This window comes from Conger conger, chromosome 11 (genome assembly GCF_963514075.1).
Source record: "Conger conger chromosome 11, fConCon1.1, whole genome shotgun sequence".
Classification (NCBI taxonomy): Eukaryota; Metazoa; Chordata; class Actinopteri; order Anguilliformes; family Congridae; genus Conger; species Conger conger.
The window spans coordinates 5,418,300-5,434,683 of NC_083770.1; the positions used below are offsets into that span (position 1 = coordinate 5,418,300).

The window sequence follows — 16,384 nt, forward strand, 5'->3', positions numbered from 1 at the left end:
GGGCCTATGACCCCGCCCTCCCGGCGCGAGGACAGGTGATGAGCCTGGGGAGGCTAACCAAAAGTTGGCTAGTCGAGGGCGACGGGCCGCCCCTGCTCGACCGGGTGGTGTTGGATCGCTGTGTCCGAGCCCTGGCCCCGGACGTCAAGAAATATGTGGCCCAGCAGGGGCCCCGCTCCATTGATGCCCTGGTCAACCTCCTGGAGAACCACCAGGTGGCCCAAGAGATGGTCAGGGGAACCAAAACGGAAAGCCCCCGAAGAACCCCAAGCGCGGTCCGACTGGAGCCACAAACCAGGCCACGGTGGAGAGCGGACGACAGGGACGAGGGACTCCGCCGGAGAGAGACCAGACGGTGCTTCGCCTGTGGCCGGGAGGGCCACCTGAGCCGGGATTGCCCAGGGAGGGAGGAGTCCATGGCCACTGCACCTGAGACGGGCCGACCCTGCCACTACCTCACCACGTGCTGGGCCCACAAGGGCACTGCCGCCCCTAGGCTACCCGTCCGGATCGGGGGTCAAGACGCGGAGGCCTTGCTGGACTCGGGGAGTGCTATTACCCTGGTGAGACCAACCCTAGCAGGGGGGAGACGGGGAGAGGACATCGCCGTCACCTGCATCCACGGCGACGTACGAAGCTACCCCACCGCCGAGGTAACCATCATCACCCCTAGAGGTCAATTCACGGGAAGGGTGGGGGTAGTCGAGAGCCTCCCAGTGGAGGTGCTGCTGGGAAGAGACTGCCCCCTCTTTCTCAGCTACTGGAGTGAGAGGGCGACCTCGGAGAGGCCAAGTCACACACCCCGACCCCGCCGGAAGGGCCACCGGGAACCACACCCGGTTTGGGTGGCCCCTGCCGGGGATAGTGAGGAGGAGGAGATCTCGCCCCAAGGGGGGAGGGGACCGACCACGCAACCCCCTACCGAGAGCACGGATACAGCCCCGGAGCGACCGGACCCACCACCCCCCCTGGAGGCGGAAGGGGGTAGCGCGGGGGGGTTTTCGGAGTTTCAACCCGAACTAGAGAGGGCCCCAACGGACTTCGGCTCCGCCCAGCTGCAAGATCCCCTCCTCGCCCAGGCCTGGAGGGCCGCTGCTTACATTGAGGGCGTCCCACAAGGCGGGGTGAGTAGACCGGCCTACCCGTATTTTAAAGTCCAGAATAACCTGCTGTATCGGACCTGCAACAGGGACCCGGGAGAGCTGGACCAACTTCTGGTACCCCGGAGCCACACCTCCAAGGTGCTCTACCTCGCCCACACCCACCTGTTGGGGGCCCACCTGGGAAGGGAGAAGACGTATGAGCGGATCCTATCTCGCTTTTACTGGCCTGGCATCAAACGGGCAGTGGAGGACTACTGCCGACAGTGTGCGGAGTGTCAACTGCACAGCCCCCGGGTGACGTATCGCAATCCATTAATCCCTCTCCCCATTATAGATGTGCCCTTCCGCCGAATTGCTATGGACATAGTGGGACCCCTGCCCAAGTCCAGCCGGGGTCACCGCTACATCCTGGTAATCGTTGATTACGCCACCCGTTACCCGGAGGCCGTACCCTTACGGGCCGCGACGGGGAAGAGCATCGCGAGGGAGCTGTTCCTCCTCTTCAGCCGGGTGGGGATCGCGGAAGAGGTCCTGACAGACCAGGGGACCTGTTTCATGTCGGGCGTGATGAGGGAGATGTGCCGCCTACTCCGGGTCCGACAAGTGAGGACGTCCGTCTACCACCCCCAGACCGACGGGCTGGTAGAGCGGTTTAACAAAACCCTCAAGTCAATGCTGAGGAAAATGATCACAACGGACGGTAAGGACTGGGACCACTTATTACCGTACCTATTATTTTCGATACGTGAGGTCCCACAGGCATCCACGGGGTACGCGCCCTTCGAGTTGCTGTATGGGAGACGTCCCCGAGGGCTACTGGACCTCGCGAAGGAGGCCTGGGAGCAGCAGCCGTCCCGACAACGCACCCTCCTGGAACATGTGGAAGCTATGGACCAGCGGATGGCAAAAATCTGGCCCATGGTCCGGGAGCACATGCAACAGGCCCAGAAGGAGCAGGCTAGACTGTACAACCGAACAGCCCAGGTGAGAGAATTTCAGCCGGGGGATAAAGTCATGGTGCTGATCCCCACCAATGAGTGCAAATTTCTGGCCAAATGGCATGGGCCCTACGAAGTAGTAGCCAAGGTTGGGCCAGTGAACTACATGGTAAGACAGGTGGGCCGGAGACACCAGCTCCAAAAGTACCACATTAACCTGCTAAAGAGGTGGCACGAACCCGTGCACGACCCTGCTCCCCTCTGCTTAACCACAGGCGGCGCCACCGGAACACCAGAAGTGGCCACTGGAGACCTGCTGACCGACCGGCAGCGCCAAGACCTCCGCGAGCTGGTGAGTCAACACCGGGATGTGCTCTCCCACCTCCCGGGCCGGACTACCAAGGTCCACCACGACATCGTCACGGAGCCAGGAAGGAGGGTTCGACTGCGGCCCTACCGGATCCCGGAGGCGAGAAGGCAGACCATCCGGGAGGAGGTGGCGAGGATGCTGGACCTGGGGGTCATAGAAGAATCCCAAAGCGCCTGGTCCAGCCCGATAGTGTTGGTCCCAAAACCGGACGGCAGTTGGAGGTTCTGCAACGACTTCCGGAGGTTGAACGAAATCTCCCGGTACGACGCCTACCCCATGCCCCGGGTGGACGAGCTGATCGAGCGGCTGGGACCCGCTCGCTACCTCAGCACCCTGGACCTCACCCGGGGGTACTGGCAGGTACCGCTGACCCCCCAGGCGAGGGAGAAGACGGCTTTCGCCACCCCGGATGGCCTGTTCCAGTACCGCGTCTTACCCTTCGGAGTGCATGGAGCCCCCGCCACCTTCCAGAGGCTCATGGACAACCTGCTGAGGCCCCACAGGGAGTATGCTGCTGCCTACCTCGACGATATCATCATTCACAGCGCTGATTGGGAAAGCCACCTCAGGAGGCTGGAGGCGGTGCTCGGGGCGCTCCGGGAAGCCGGCCTGACAGCTAACCCGGCTAAGTGTCGCCTGGGCCTGGAGGAGGCCGACTACCTGGGCCACACCGTGGGACGAGGGTGCGTCCGACCCCAGAGTCAAAAGGTGGACGGGATCACCAACTGGCCACGACCCACCACCAAAAGGCAAGTGCGCACATTCCTGGGCCTAGTGGGGTACTATAGGCAGTTTATACCGGACTTTGCCACCAGAGCGGCCCCCTTGCACGAGCTGACCAAGAAAGACCACCGGCACACGGTGATATGGACCGAAGCCGCCGACCGCGCCTTCCTAGACCTGAGGGCCGCCCTGGGGAATGAACCAGTACTGACCACCCCTAACTTCTCACAAAAGTTTGTTTTGCAGACCGACGCCTCTGAAACCGGACTTGGTGCGGTCCTATCCCAGATCCAGGACGCCACCGAGCACCCGATCACCTATATCAGCCGGAAATTGCTGAAGCATGAGAGGAATTATAGCACGGTGGAGAAGGAGTGCCTGGCCATAAGGTGGGCAGTCGGGAAGCTCAAATACTATCTGGTAGGAAGGGAATTTATCCTTATAACTGACCATGCCCCATTGCAATGGATGTATCGGTGTAAGGACACTAACGCCCGGGTGACCCGATGGTTTTTAGAACTACAAAGTTTTAAATTCACGGTGGAACACCGAGCCGGGAGACTCCAAGGGAACGCGGATGCCCTGTCCCGGATGAACGAGGGCCTCTTTGGTGACGCTCCCGCCGAGGGCGTGGAGCTGAGGGGGAGGAAATGTGGTGGCCCGATCGGAAATCGGTACACCACTGGTGTGGAACGGCCCGTGCGCCGGCGGCTTCTGCTAGGAAAAGTTATTAACCACGTGTATTTCCCCAGGTCGTATCTAACAGAGCCGCACCGGAGCGAGAGCCGGCGAGGAGAGTCAGAACCATGGCCAGCGACACGGGGAAAGACGCGTGGGGAATGTGAGGAAGAGACAATTAACCCTTCTCATTGGACAGGCGCAGCCGGACCGACTCCGAGAGAGAGCGGAGCCGTACAAAAGGCGAGGCGCAACCACAGAGCGGGGCTGAGTACGGAGGGAAACGGAGGCGAAGCCCAGTGAGGAGGAAACAGCCACGGGAAAGCAACTAACGACACCACGGTGGAAGCGGGTCTTCGGAGGCCCTACCAAAAGGCGCGGCCGGCACGGACCACCCAGAACCACCGACGGACCGGGAAACCTAATTTTTTGGCCGGTGACTTTTTTTTCGTTTGTGTGAGAAAGGAAGTTTTTTTGTTTGGGACGTTGTAAAAGTGCCCTGAAGGCACACCAGAACCTCATTAAAACTACCCGTTGAGGAACTACTCTTGCTCTCTCTGCCTCTCTCTCCCCACGGGGCGCCACAGCAGCCATACATGCCCACGCCATGACACTACCACCAACATGCTTCACTGATGAGGTGGTATGTTCTGGATCATGAGCAGTTCCTTTCTTTCTCCATACTCTTCTCTTCCCAGCATTCTGGTACAAGTTGATCTTTGTCTCATCTGTCCATAGGATGTTGTTCCAGAACTGTAAAGGCTTTTTTAGATGTTGTTTGGCAAACTGTAATCTGGTCTTCCTGTTTTTGAGGCTCACCAATGGTTTACATCTTGTGGTGAACCCTCTGTATTCACTCTGGTGAAGTCTTCTCTTGATTGTTGACTTTGACACACATACACCTACCTCCTGGAGAGTGTTCTTGATCTGGCCAACTGTTGTGAAGGGGTTTTTCTTCACCAGGGAAAGAATTCTTCTGTCATCCACCACAGTTGTTTTCCGTGGTCTTCCGGGTCTTTTGGTGTTGCTGAGCTCAAAAAAATACAAAGCAGTCCTCAGAGACTTCACCTAAACTTTGCTTGTTGCTTCTTGCAAGTCCTGGATGACCAGCGGGCCGAGAACGGCACTATGGGTCAGCCCATGGAGACCCGAGCGCACGCCTCGCCTCTTCCTGTTCGCACAGCGGGAATTGCAGCAGGAACAGAGAGAACTCTGGGAAGGATCATCCAGGAGCTCCCACCGTCCTTGTTCCTGGTTGTAGTCACAAGCCTTCTTGCCTTCATTGAGGCTTTGAGGGTCCCAAATGGACAGTTCTTTCTTTTTAAGAATGTTCCAAACAGTTGATTTGCCACACCTAATGTTTTTGCTATCTCTCTGATGGGTTTGTTTTGATTTTTCAGCCTAATGATGGCTTGCTTCACTGATAGTGACAGCTCTTTGGATCTCATATTGAGAGTTGACAGCAACAGATCCCAAATGCAAGTAGCACACTTGAAATGAACTCTAGACCCTTTATCTGCTCCTTGTAAATGAGATAATGAGGGAATAACACACACCTGGCCATGGAACAGCTGAGCAGCCAATTGTCCCATTACTTTTTGTCCCTTAAAAAGTGGGAGGCACATATAGAAACTGTTGTAATTCCTACACCGTTCACCTGATTTGGATGTAAATACCCTCAAATTAAAGCTGAAAGTCTGCAGTTAAAGCATATTGTTTCATTTCAAATCCATCGTGGTGGTGTATAGAGCCAAAAAGAGGAGAATTGTGTCAATGTCCCAATATTTATGGACCTGACTGTATATGGGGCACACAGAAAGAGTTGGTTTTAACGTTACTGTATCTTATGCTTGTGGTTCTCCAGCTTGCATAGCTTTTCAAGATCAACAATTTGAAATGCAAGCCAACATCACTACAACTTGGCAGGCAACAAAATAAGAAAATATGCAGTTCTATTATGCTGATTAAACGATGACATGAACATTATACTGCGTCTGAAACACGTCATTTGGCCAACATTTTTGCCACGTTACGTTAATGGTTAATTATCAGCTCTGCTGCTGGTAAACTGACTTGCTTTTCAGTATTTGAGTTTTCAAATTCAAATTTGACGTGGTTACTCCTGCATCTTTTATTTTAATTCTCCACATTTTGCTAGTTGCAATCATTTTGTTTGGCTCGATGAGCCTGAATTATTTAAACTCAAAGGCCACAACATACAGAACTGTAATCTTAGCGAGCTATGCTGCAAGAAATGGTTACAACTAAAAGGTGCAGGTGTGGCGCGTAAAACAACGTTGGGTCTATCTAAATGAATATCTTTCGTATAAATAATTTAAAAATAATCATTGGCTGTGGCGTTATTCACTTCCTCATTTTCACGATGCCATTTGGCAGACTCTTATTGTTCACGAGTCTGAGTCGAGTCTCAAGTCATTTTTGGACGAGTCCGAGTCCCCATATCTGGTGACAGCAGAGCAGATGTCAATGTTGTAGCCGGTACCTAGTCGCTGTTTCTTGTTTTGTTTTGTTTTGTTTGGCAATTAAAAAAAACAAACAAACAAAAAACAAGTAAACAGCTAGTTAGTGAATGCACACTTAGTTGGTCAGGTATTGCAAAGGATTATTTTTTCTTCCACAGCTGATCGCTTCATGCATGGCACAGCTAATCATAGTTTATTGTTTAGCTAGGACAAATCGTTAGGTTAGCTTGACCTTAGGTCCAAGTTATAATTGTGAATTGTACCTTCATATAGCTACATAACGTTTTTAGTGACATAACATACATAACTTCTTGTATGACGCCTTCATTTTGGCTTTAAGAACATTTCCATATGCCGCTGGTTCAAACCTCAATAGCTGTATTGCCATATCAGGATCAATGATTAAGTCTTCGACAGACTCATCAGAGTCAGAGTAATCTGAGTCATTACAATTTCCTTTGATTCAGAATCAATTATTTCAATTCTGTCCATTTCTGTCAGGTTGTACCACAATTTCAATACGCATCTCAAACTGAAAAGGAATTAAGCCTTTCCTATTTCAACAACGGTTTTGACAGCACCCAAAAGAAGTATGAGATATAAGTATTCATTCATTCATTATCCTAACCCGCTTATCCTGAACAGAGTCACAGGGGGGGCTGGAGCCAATCCCAGCATACATTGGGCGAAAGGCAGGAATACACCCTGGACAGGTCACCAGTCCATCGCAGGGCACACACACCATTCACTCACACACTCATACCTATGGGCAATTTAGACTCTCCAATCAGCCTAACCCGCATGCCTTTTGACTGTGGGAGGAAACCGGAGTACCCGGAGGAAACCCACACGAACACGGGGAGAACATGCAAACTCCGCACAGAGAGGCCCCGGCCGACGGGGATTCGAACCCAGGACCTCCTTGCTGTGAGGCAGCAGTGCTATCCACTGCACCATCCGTGCCGCCCGATATAAGTATCTAATATAATTATTATATTACAATATTATAGTAGAATAAAATTAGATGGTTAATGAGACCATCTGCTGCTTTTCTTTTACCAGAAACCCTTCACATTTCAGACATAGGATCAAGCATGCAGATACTGAGGTCTTACCTGTCCAAAGTTCATGTTGACGTCGGTCAACATGTCCAAAGTGTCAGGGTTCATCATGGTGGGCTTGACCGCAATAGTGGGTTTTGTGTGGGTGGAGAGACTCAGACAGTTCTCCTCGTCTGCGTCAGTGCTGGCCTTGGCATGGATCACACCGCCATTGCAGCGGTGGTCACTGCTGGGGCTGGCATGGATCACCCCGCCATTGCAGCGGTGGTCACTGCTGGGGCGAAAGCAGTTCTTGCAGGACCCTGGTTTCCACAAGTGGTCAGCAAATTCACCACACACAGACATCTTCTTTATTCGCCCTGTCAATACCACAGTCCACTGGGCAAGATGACTTCGGACATCTGGTATAGTCACAGCTCCCTGGTCACCTGAGCTCAGGAGATCTCTTTTGGAAATATCCTGTGGAGATAAGAGACAAACATGACGAAAGAAATTAAGTCATGTTTCACCAAGGGGCTCTATGTGTTTCATTTTACATTTACATTTTTGTCATTTGGCAGACACTCTTAATCCAAAGCGATTTACATGTGCATATGTTCTTCCACAGGTTAAAAGCATCAAATCCATAACTAGTAAAACACGCAAGAAGAGCTGTTCTAAACAAAAAGACAACAGTCATCATAAGTACTATTTTAAAATTGTTTTATAAAGGGCGGAGGAAATCAGGAGGGAGGACTAATACAATACAAAAGGATGTCAGGCTTTACAGTACACCCCAGTGAAAAACACTGAGCCTGTGACAATCCGGGCTGTCGACCTTGAATTTCAGCAGTTATTCTCTGGCCAGCCACATAATTGTTCGGCCGGCCAGATGACCAAATACACAATTATGTGCTGTTAAGAAAATCAGTTAGCCGAGTAATTGCGGTAACATGCCCCAGTAAAAACCAATTAACTATTGGTTAAAAGGGAATTAATTCATTTATTTTGAGCATACCATAGAAAGACACTAGTATAACGACAATTCCCTCACGGCAAACAAGATATACATTTAAACATGGGGTCAAACACAAGATTTTTTTTTTAAATACTCAGTCTGCAACATAAAACTAGGTTAAATATAACTTACATAATATAATGTTACATCCAGAGGACGATGGGTTGTTACAAACAGACAGCAGTGCCCAAGGAATAAATAGTCGTAGTCGTAGACACTGCCAAACAAATGAAAAGAATAAAACAAAACCCTGCTGGCAAAATAAGAGCTAATTAACTAACAAGGGAAGAAAGTTCCTACCTGCCTGCGCTCATCAATGGTGTTAAGCCAAACATACAGCGGGTGGAAGCTGCCTATTTATACCAATATAAATATATCAACCTTTTTGACATTCCCAAATTCAATGTAACCTACATTATGTGAGGTAATAACTGCATCAGGGGCATCACGCATAGAACTGGCATGGATTTCATCCTCCATTTTACCATACGACCAGTTACTAAATCCTGCATACACATAATTGATAAAATGGGCGTATGGATGAAAAGAAATACACAAATATCCATAAAAGTGCAGACGAGAACGCGCTTTTACGACTCCACCCAGTGAACACCCTCAATTAGCCTTATATGATGCATATGAGTCGCTTTCAAATGGCAGTAAAACTATGCCAAATAACGTAATTGTAATTGAAGTAAAATATAAGGGAACATAATGGCACAATAAAAAAATAAAAAATCTCTGAACACGACATTGAAGGATCAATGGAGGTGCAGGCTAGAACACAACTTTTGTTTGGTCCCTTCAATAGTATTATATCCAGCAAAACAAAATATATTGCTTGGCAAGCTCTGGGTTGGGTGTGGGTAATGGCATGGACTCATCCTCATGTGCAAGGACATCTGTCTGGTCCCTAAGAATGCACGGATGGTGTATCGCTCCTTTTGCTATAGCGCAGGATTGAATGTGAATAGCACACAAATTGGTTATTATGGTTTTAGTGTGCAAATATTTGGGCACCTCTAGTCAAGCCAATTCACAATTAATATAAAAGTGAATAGAAGTGAACCTAATCTCTAAATGGTACAACGTTCAACATGACACACTTCAAATTTTGAAGCAAGATTACGTTATATTTTTTACAGTTTCAAAATGAAGAATAACTTACCAATTAGCATATCGCGGTTGTAAACTAGAATACCTCGAGTACATTCAGTCTGCGCTTGAAAGTGTTCAGAGAATATGGTTCTGACATCCACAGGAAGGTCATTCCACCACCGTGGGGCCAGAACATACAGCAGTTGTGACCGAGAACTGCAGGTGCGGCGAGGGGGAGGTGCAAGGCATCCCAAAGTAGTGGAATGGAGAGGTCTGGCTGGTGTATAGGTTCTGACAAGTGACAAGTGAATATATGCAGGGGCTGATCCCTTAACTGCCTAACGTGAGAATACCTGGGGACATTGAATTCCAGACGAGCTGTGGCGTTCTGGATCAGTTGTAGGGGTCTGACGGCGGATGCTGTTATTGTTGCATTGCTAGGTCATTTCAGTACTGGACTAATGAAAAATATTTCTTTTACGGGGTTTCCTACCCTTTCCGACAAGCTATGTGTCATATTCTGGCAACGAACATCTTAGGAATATCACAGTGTTCAATATTCAGACAAACGTAAAACATCAAGTGGGCGTTTGGGTTGGACTTTACACCTGTAATTTTGCTGGCTAATGGGGCAAATGGGACTCTGGTTAACCTAATTTTGAAATAAAGTTCAATTTCAAATGTGATGCAAGTTCGTTAGGGTGAGTAATCCCTTTTTGGATAGCTTTTTCGACACCTTGGGCATGCTTTATAAAATTCAGATATTCAGTGTTAAACAATAAAAACATTAGGGGTTTTGTAATTGTTTTGTATTTGTATGTATCTTTTGTGTACACTGTATGTACTTGATCTGACATACCTTTGTTCTGTCTCAAATTTATGAATGGTACAACCATGTCTTCAACCATGTGTATCCAGTAAATAGTTTTTGAGATACTGACACTGATACTTTATAGGGCAAGTACAAAACAGGCTGAAATAGCCTTCTTGGGGGGCAAATCAGAAAGTGTAAAGACCAAAAATTAAATGGCTCCTATTCTTGAACCCCTTTGACTACATGCATGATCCTGGTCTCTTCTGAAAGGGGACTGTAAGTAACATTTTATTTACATAGGAATTTTCAAAACAAAGTTTACAAAGTGCTTCACATAATGAAAAAACACAAACATACAGTACACACATAACGAATAGCAAGAATAAAATAATAAAATAATTTCCCAAACATGGGAAGTGCTTCACATAATAAAAAACCTAAACATAGATACACACATACAAATTATAATGATTATATAGCAAAAAGGAATGTAAAGAGAAATAAAAATAATTATAAAAAAGCTGACCTATAAAAATATGTCTTTAAAAGTTGTTTAAAACATTCAACAGATGCAGCTGAGCAGCAGAGGAGCCAAGAAGCCTTCCCAGCTAACAGGGAATGTTCTGAGAACATTCAGTAACGTTACCTATAGGTTCTAAGAAGGTTCCACTGTAAAATTACAAAATAACATTCTTGGAACATTATAGAAACATGTGATGTAAGAATGTGTCATACATCATTCAGACAAGATTCCTAGAACTAAAGTTGAGGAACATTCCTTCAACAGGTGCTGTACGAACGTTTTTATTTGTCAACATTTTCAGAACATTGCTCACAGAATGTACCCTACAGTCCCGGCCAAAAGTTTTGTCGCATGAGTGGACAAAAGTGACAATTGCTAATTACCCAACTCTTAATTAGCTAATAAAGTTAGGAAACAACACTAATTAATCATAAGTGTCTAAAGTTTATTAGAAGCTAGCAAAATGACATTTCAAAATTGTTACTAAATGCTACAGCTTGATAATGATCAACAGGCCAGTTTTGGCCAGACAAAAGTCTTGTCGCAATGGCCAACTCCAATTTCTAGGCCACAGTGAATAAGGAAGAAACAAACAACGGGTCAGCTGTAGGTAACTTTGAGCTATAAAAGCAGAAATTTTACACTTTAAGCCATCAAGTTCATGCTCAACATTGCTTCTGTCAACATGCCCAAGATCAAACCAGAAACCAAAGTGCTGATCATCAAGAATCTCATGTCCAAGTCTCCTGCTGAAGTTGCAGACATCTTCAGGTGGAGAGGATTCGCAAGCGCTACCAAGAGACTGGCGACGTCCATGAAAGACCCAGGTCGGGCAGCCAGCACAAGACAACTGCTCGAGACGACAGCTTGCTGGTCCGACTGTCAAAAGCCAGCCCCATGTCAACCGCCTCACAGCTCCAGGAGGAGTGGACGCCAGCAACACCTGTTTCGTCAAGAACTGTATGTCGGATTCTTGCTCGCAATGGTCTCAACGGTCATATTGCTGCCCAGAAACCAGCGCTAAACAAGAGACAGCTAAGAAACCGTGTTGCGTACGCCAAGGCCCACAGCCTGATGGAAGGTTGGACAGCAGAAAAGTGGTGAAAAATTGATTTTCCAGATGAATCGTTAGTTGAGCTCCATCCCAAGCACCGCCAATATTGTTGACGACCCTCTGAGGCCCGTCTGGACCCACGCTTCACCCAGAAGACAGTCAAATTTGGAGGTGGAAAGATTATGGTTTGGGGTTACATCCAATACGGAGGTGCCAGGGAGATCTGTAAGGTAGATGGTAACATTGACAGTGCCAAATATCAAAAGATTCTTGCCTCCCAGTACATTCCCAAGAGGGGTCAGATTTTTCAACAGGATGGAGCTCCTTGCCATACCTCCACTATGCAGGGGGAAGAAGATCAAGGTCCTTCAGGGATGGCCAGCACAGTCTCCAGATATGAATATTATTGAGCATATCTGGGGAAGAATGAAGGAGGAAGCTTGGAGGACCAAGCCGAAGAACTTGGAGGTGCTTTGGGATGCCTGCAAGGTGGCCTTCCATGCCATCCCCGACAACTTCATCAACAAGCTCTACGACTCTCTGCCAAACCGGATGGCAACTGTTCTGCAGGCCAAAGGAACCCATACAAGATATTAATTTCTTAACTAATAGTCCATGATGAATACTAGACTGATTTCATTTGGTATTTGCTTTTTGAGAAAGATAAAATTTATTGATTATAATTTGATTTGCGACAAGACTTTCGTCATGTTCATCATTATCAAGCAATAAACCTTATAAGCATCTATTCAATTTTTGTTTTGCTAGTATCTAAATAAACTTTAGACACTTATGATTCATTTATGTTGTTTCCTAACTGTATTAGCTAATTAAGAGTTGGGTAATTAGCAATTGTCACTTTTGTCCACTGATGCGACAAAACTTTTGGCCGGGACTGTAGTTACACAATAAAAAATATGCAAACATTCAGACATAATGTTCATAGAACTAAAATGAAGACCTTTGTTCTTCTTTGAACATCTGATGTAAAAACGTTTTACTTCACAACGTTTTCAGAAAATGGCTCACAGAAAGTTCCCCAGTTGCACAAAAATTCAGAAATAAAGTTCCAAGAAATAAAAATGTACAAAAGGTAAGATTTTTGGGTTGAAACATTGTTGCAAGACCAATCCCTTCCTATCATTGAAAAAGGCTCACTGACATGTTGACTCACCCTCTGCCTGTGTTTATAGTCCTTAAATTTGTGTTTCAAAATGCAGTTGACAAACCGTCACTCTGTACCAAAACATTGTATAGCTGTACAATAATTCAAGCTCACTGGTTGAGAATTGGTTCTAATTGCCACAGCCAATGGATCATTGCTGCAATTCCTCTCTTGACCATCAGAAGTTAGATGGTTAGATGATTAGAAGACCGTTAGATTGTACCTTTAACATGTGATATACAAACATTTCGCTTCTCAGCATTTTTAGAATGCTGCTCAAATAACATTCTTGTTCCACAACAAAATAATGTTATGCAAACGTTCTGATACAACATTCATAGAACTAAAAACGATGAATATTCCTATAATGTACGTATGTATGTTTCCCAGCTACACAATAAATAACGTTTTACAAACATTTGTGATAATGTTTCGAAAACAAAAAATGAATAAAGAAACCCTCCCCCCTCCACGCCCTATAACGCTTGTGTAGAATTTGATATATTTTCTAACCTGTTGTCCTTGTATTAAATACAATGGGCATATTTGATCTTTGCAATAATTAATTATTTGCAGAAGCGTTAACTTCCCATTGCGTTAGTGTATGATTGGCTCTTGAAAACCGCACCATAACACACAGATTTCAGTAGGACATTCACCAGATTCTGTCAGTTCCTGTAGCTGTTGGTTGACTTATGGCTTATTGTAATGTTATGTCGTTTCTTAAGATTCACAGAAGATCCGTGTTAATTCATTGACATGCAAATTCAAACTACCGGCAAACTGAACGTAGCTTTCTACTATGCTGTGTCTACATAAAAATGAACAAAGCAATACACCATTGGACAAATGTTGCACAAAATATTACAATACGCTGTTTACACTCAGTCCACAAGCTACAGTCGTTAAATTAAATAAAGCAATACATTATCATTAGGCTATTTATCCATCGGATATTGAAATTACATTACATTACATTACATTAATGGTATTTGGCAGACCCTCTTATCCAGAGTGACATACAACAAAGTGCATACCCATAACGAGGGATAAGTGCGCTGAAAGACCCTAGAGGGAAGTACAATTTCAACTGCTACCTGTACAACAAAGATAAGGACTAGGGCCTTTTTTTTTTTTAAACGAACAAATAAACAAACAAACAACAAAGCAAAAGTGGAAGGCTTGGCTGAACTTGCTTCGTCTTTATATAGGAGATGGGACGCCATTGTGATATGGATGTGACCCATCTGAAATGCACATTGTTTGACTATCTACTTCCCAATCAAATTTTATCATAACACATTTATCATCATCTGAAATGGTTCTGAATGTCAGCTTTGAATGTTTTCAAGATAGCAAAATAGCATTGGGACTAATAAATCCATTTTTAATCATTTTCCAGTTGTTAATCTACCTTTTTTAAGTTTAATTGGGAAGTTAAGAAGTGTATTTTTCCATGCTCCGGTTGCCATTACTGTGGAATTGGCCAACAAGTTCAGTGAGCTCTTTCAAAAAGCCATTAAATGTAGTTGACTGTAAAGACCTATTTTGTGACAATGCATCCTGCATTGTAATGGTAATAACATGCTGTTTCGTTAATACAATGGCCAAATTAAGTCAGTGATCCCAAACATACACCCCAAGGATAAATGTGAAAGAAGGTTCATTGTGAAGTAAGTATTTATTAGTTTAGTTTTTTTTTTTTCATGCTCAGGCTGACATTAATATGGAATTGCCCATGGATCCATCATGCCTTATATCACCCTTCAGGCTGGTAGTGGTGGAAAGGTGTGGGGAATGTTTCCCACATTAATGCAAATGTAGCATTTTTTAAATGCCGCAGCCAACCTGAGTGCTGTCACTGACCATGCGCATCCGTTCAGTCTGCTCATTCTCTGACAGCTACTGGCAGGACAGCGCACCATGTCACCTCAAGCTGGTTCCACGGACATGACAATGAGTTTGGTGTACTCCAATGGCATCCACACTCGCCAGATCTTAACCCAATAGAGCACCATTGGGATGCGGTGGAACGGGAGATTCGCAGCATGGATGTGCAGCAGACAATTCTGCAGCAACAGCACATTGCTATCCTGTCAACATGGGCCAGAATATCACATTTTTCCAGCACCGTATTCAATCCATGACACGAATAATTCAGACTTTTCTGGGGGTAAAGGGAGGTTGGAAACGTTCGGATTGGAAGCGCTCTTCATTAGGGGTCAAATTGTGTGGGGGGGGGGGGGTTGTGCAGATGAAAAAAAAAATCATTTTAAACCATTGTTCGTTACTTGGGGTTTAAGCATAACCAAAACTATTAGCCTGAAAAACACTTGCATTTGTAAAGACTTCATGACAATTTTACCGTTTTCATACCAGGAAGAAATTCAGACTGCGCATCAAACACGTGTTTCAATCTTCGATTAATATGTTCCGCATTATTATGTTATGTAGTTACATGTCCCCTGATACCCATAACATATTCACGCCACAGAAAAAATAAATAAATACACATTCTATGCTACTATGACAATGAGGATTCATGACAAACCACAAAAGTAGTGACTGAGCATAACTCAATTACATAATTCAATACCGCATAGGCTAAACAATCACAATAGCCTATAGGTATGGTATTGATATATCAATAACAATAATAGATCGTTTAGTTAGCAAGTAGTAATCGCACGAGGAGCCATTGCCTTATCCCGTGATTTATAGGCCTGCAGACACGTAGTTCTGTAAGGGATTGGCGGACAGCAAGAATGAGCTGGTTTGTCACATTGATATTACAGTGACCTGCAGTCTACAACTCGTCCAGCATACCGTGACATCTGCAATCGATTAATGTTTTGCCTCTCCGTTTTACTCACCTGTAGCCAGTCTTCCACAGACCTGCGCGTCCAGAGCAAACGTCCTCACAGAAATGAGTTGACAATTTGTTCATTTAAATTCTAGCTGCGTGCGTAGCAACATATTTGCTGGAGACCATTCCATCAGCTACAGATTCCACCATGAGACGAGCAGCCCTCCTTCGACAAGAGCTCTGCGAAGCCCGCATAGCCGGTGAGATTTGGGAGTAAAGTGAGCAGAGAGCGCTGGCAACAGGGGAGGAGCTCCGCATGAGAAATGACATGCCCACCATGAAGGACTCGAACCGAAGATGCATCTGTAGCATCCTTGGTGTGACGTCGAGAATTATAATAGAAGCCTATATTTGCGGTAAAAAGGCGTCTGTAGATGTCTTAATAGCTTATGTTATGATATATTACCTTTCCGTTAATTGAAATCTTTAGAATTATGTTTTGCCTGTCGCAGTGCCAAGCTCCTTGAATAGTTAACTTTTTTTCATTTTAAGCGTAGCCTATGCGTTCGAA

General features: G+C 46.0%; 1 protein-coding gene across 1 annotated transcript in view; it reads right to left on the reverse strand.

Annotated features, from left to right (window-relative positions):
- The window catches only part of LOC133140489 (inactive tyrosine-protein kinase PRAG1-like), a 31,254-nt gene extending 15,144 nt beyond the window's left edge, over positions 1-16,110 (reverse strand). The window contains exons 1-2 of the mRNA XM_061260486.1: positions 15,881-16,110; positions 7,411-7,815 (exon numbers count right to left, since the gene is read on the reverse strand). Of these exons, the coding sequence (XP_061116470.1) occupies positions 7,411-7,701 (291 nt within the window). The 5' untranslated portion in view covers positions 7,702-7,815; positions 15,881-16,110. The remainder of the gene's footprint in view (positions 1-7,410; positions 7,816-15,880) is intronic.
- Positions 16,111-16,384: the final 274 nt, after the last annotated feature.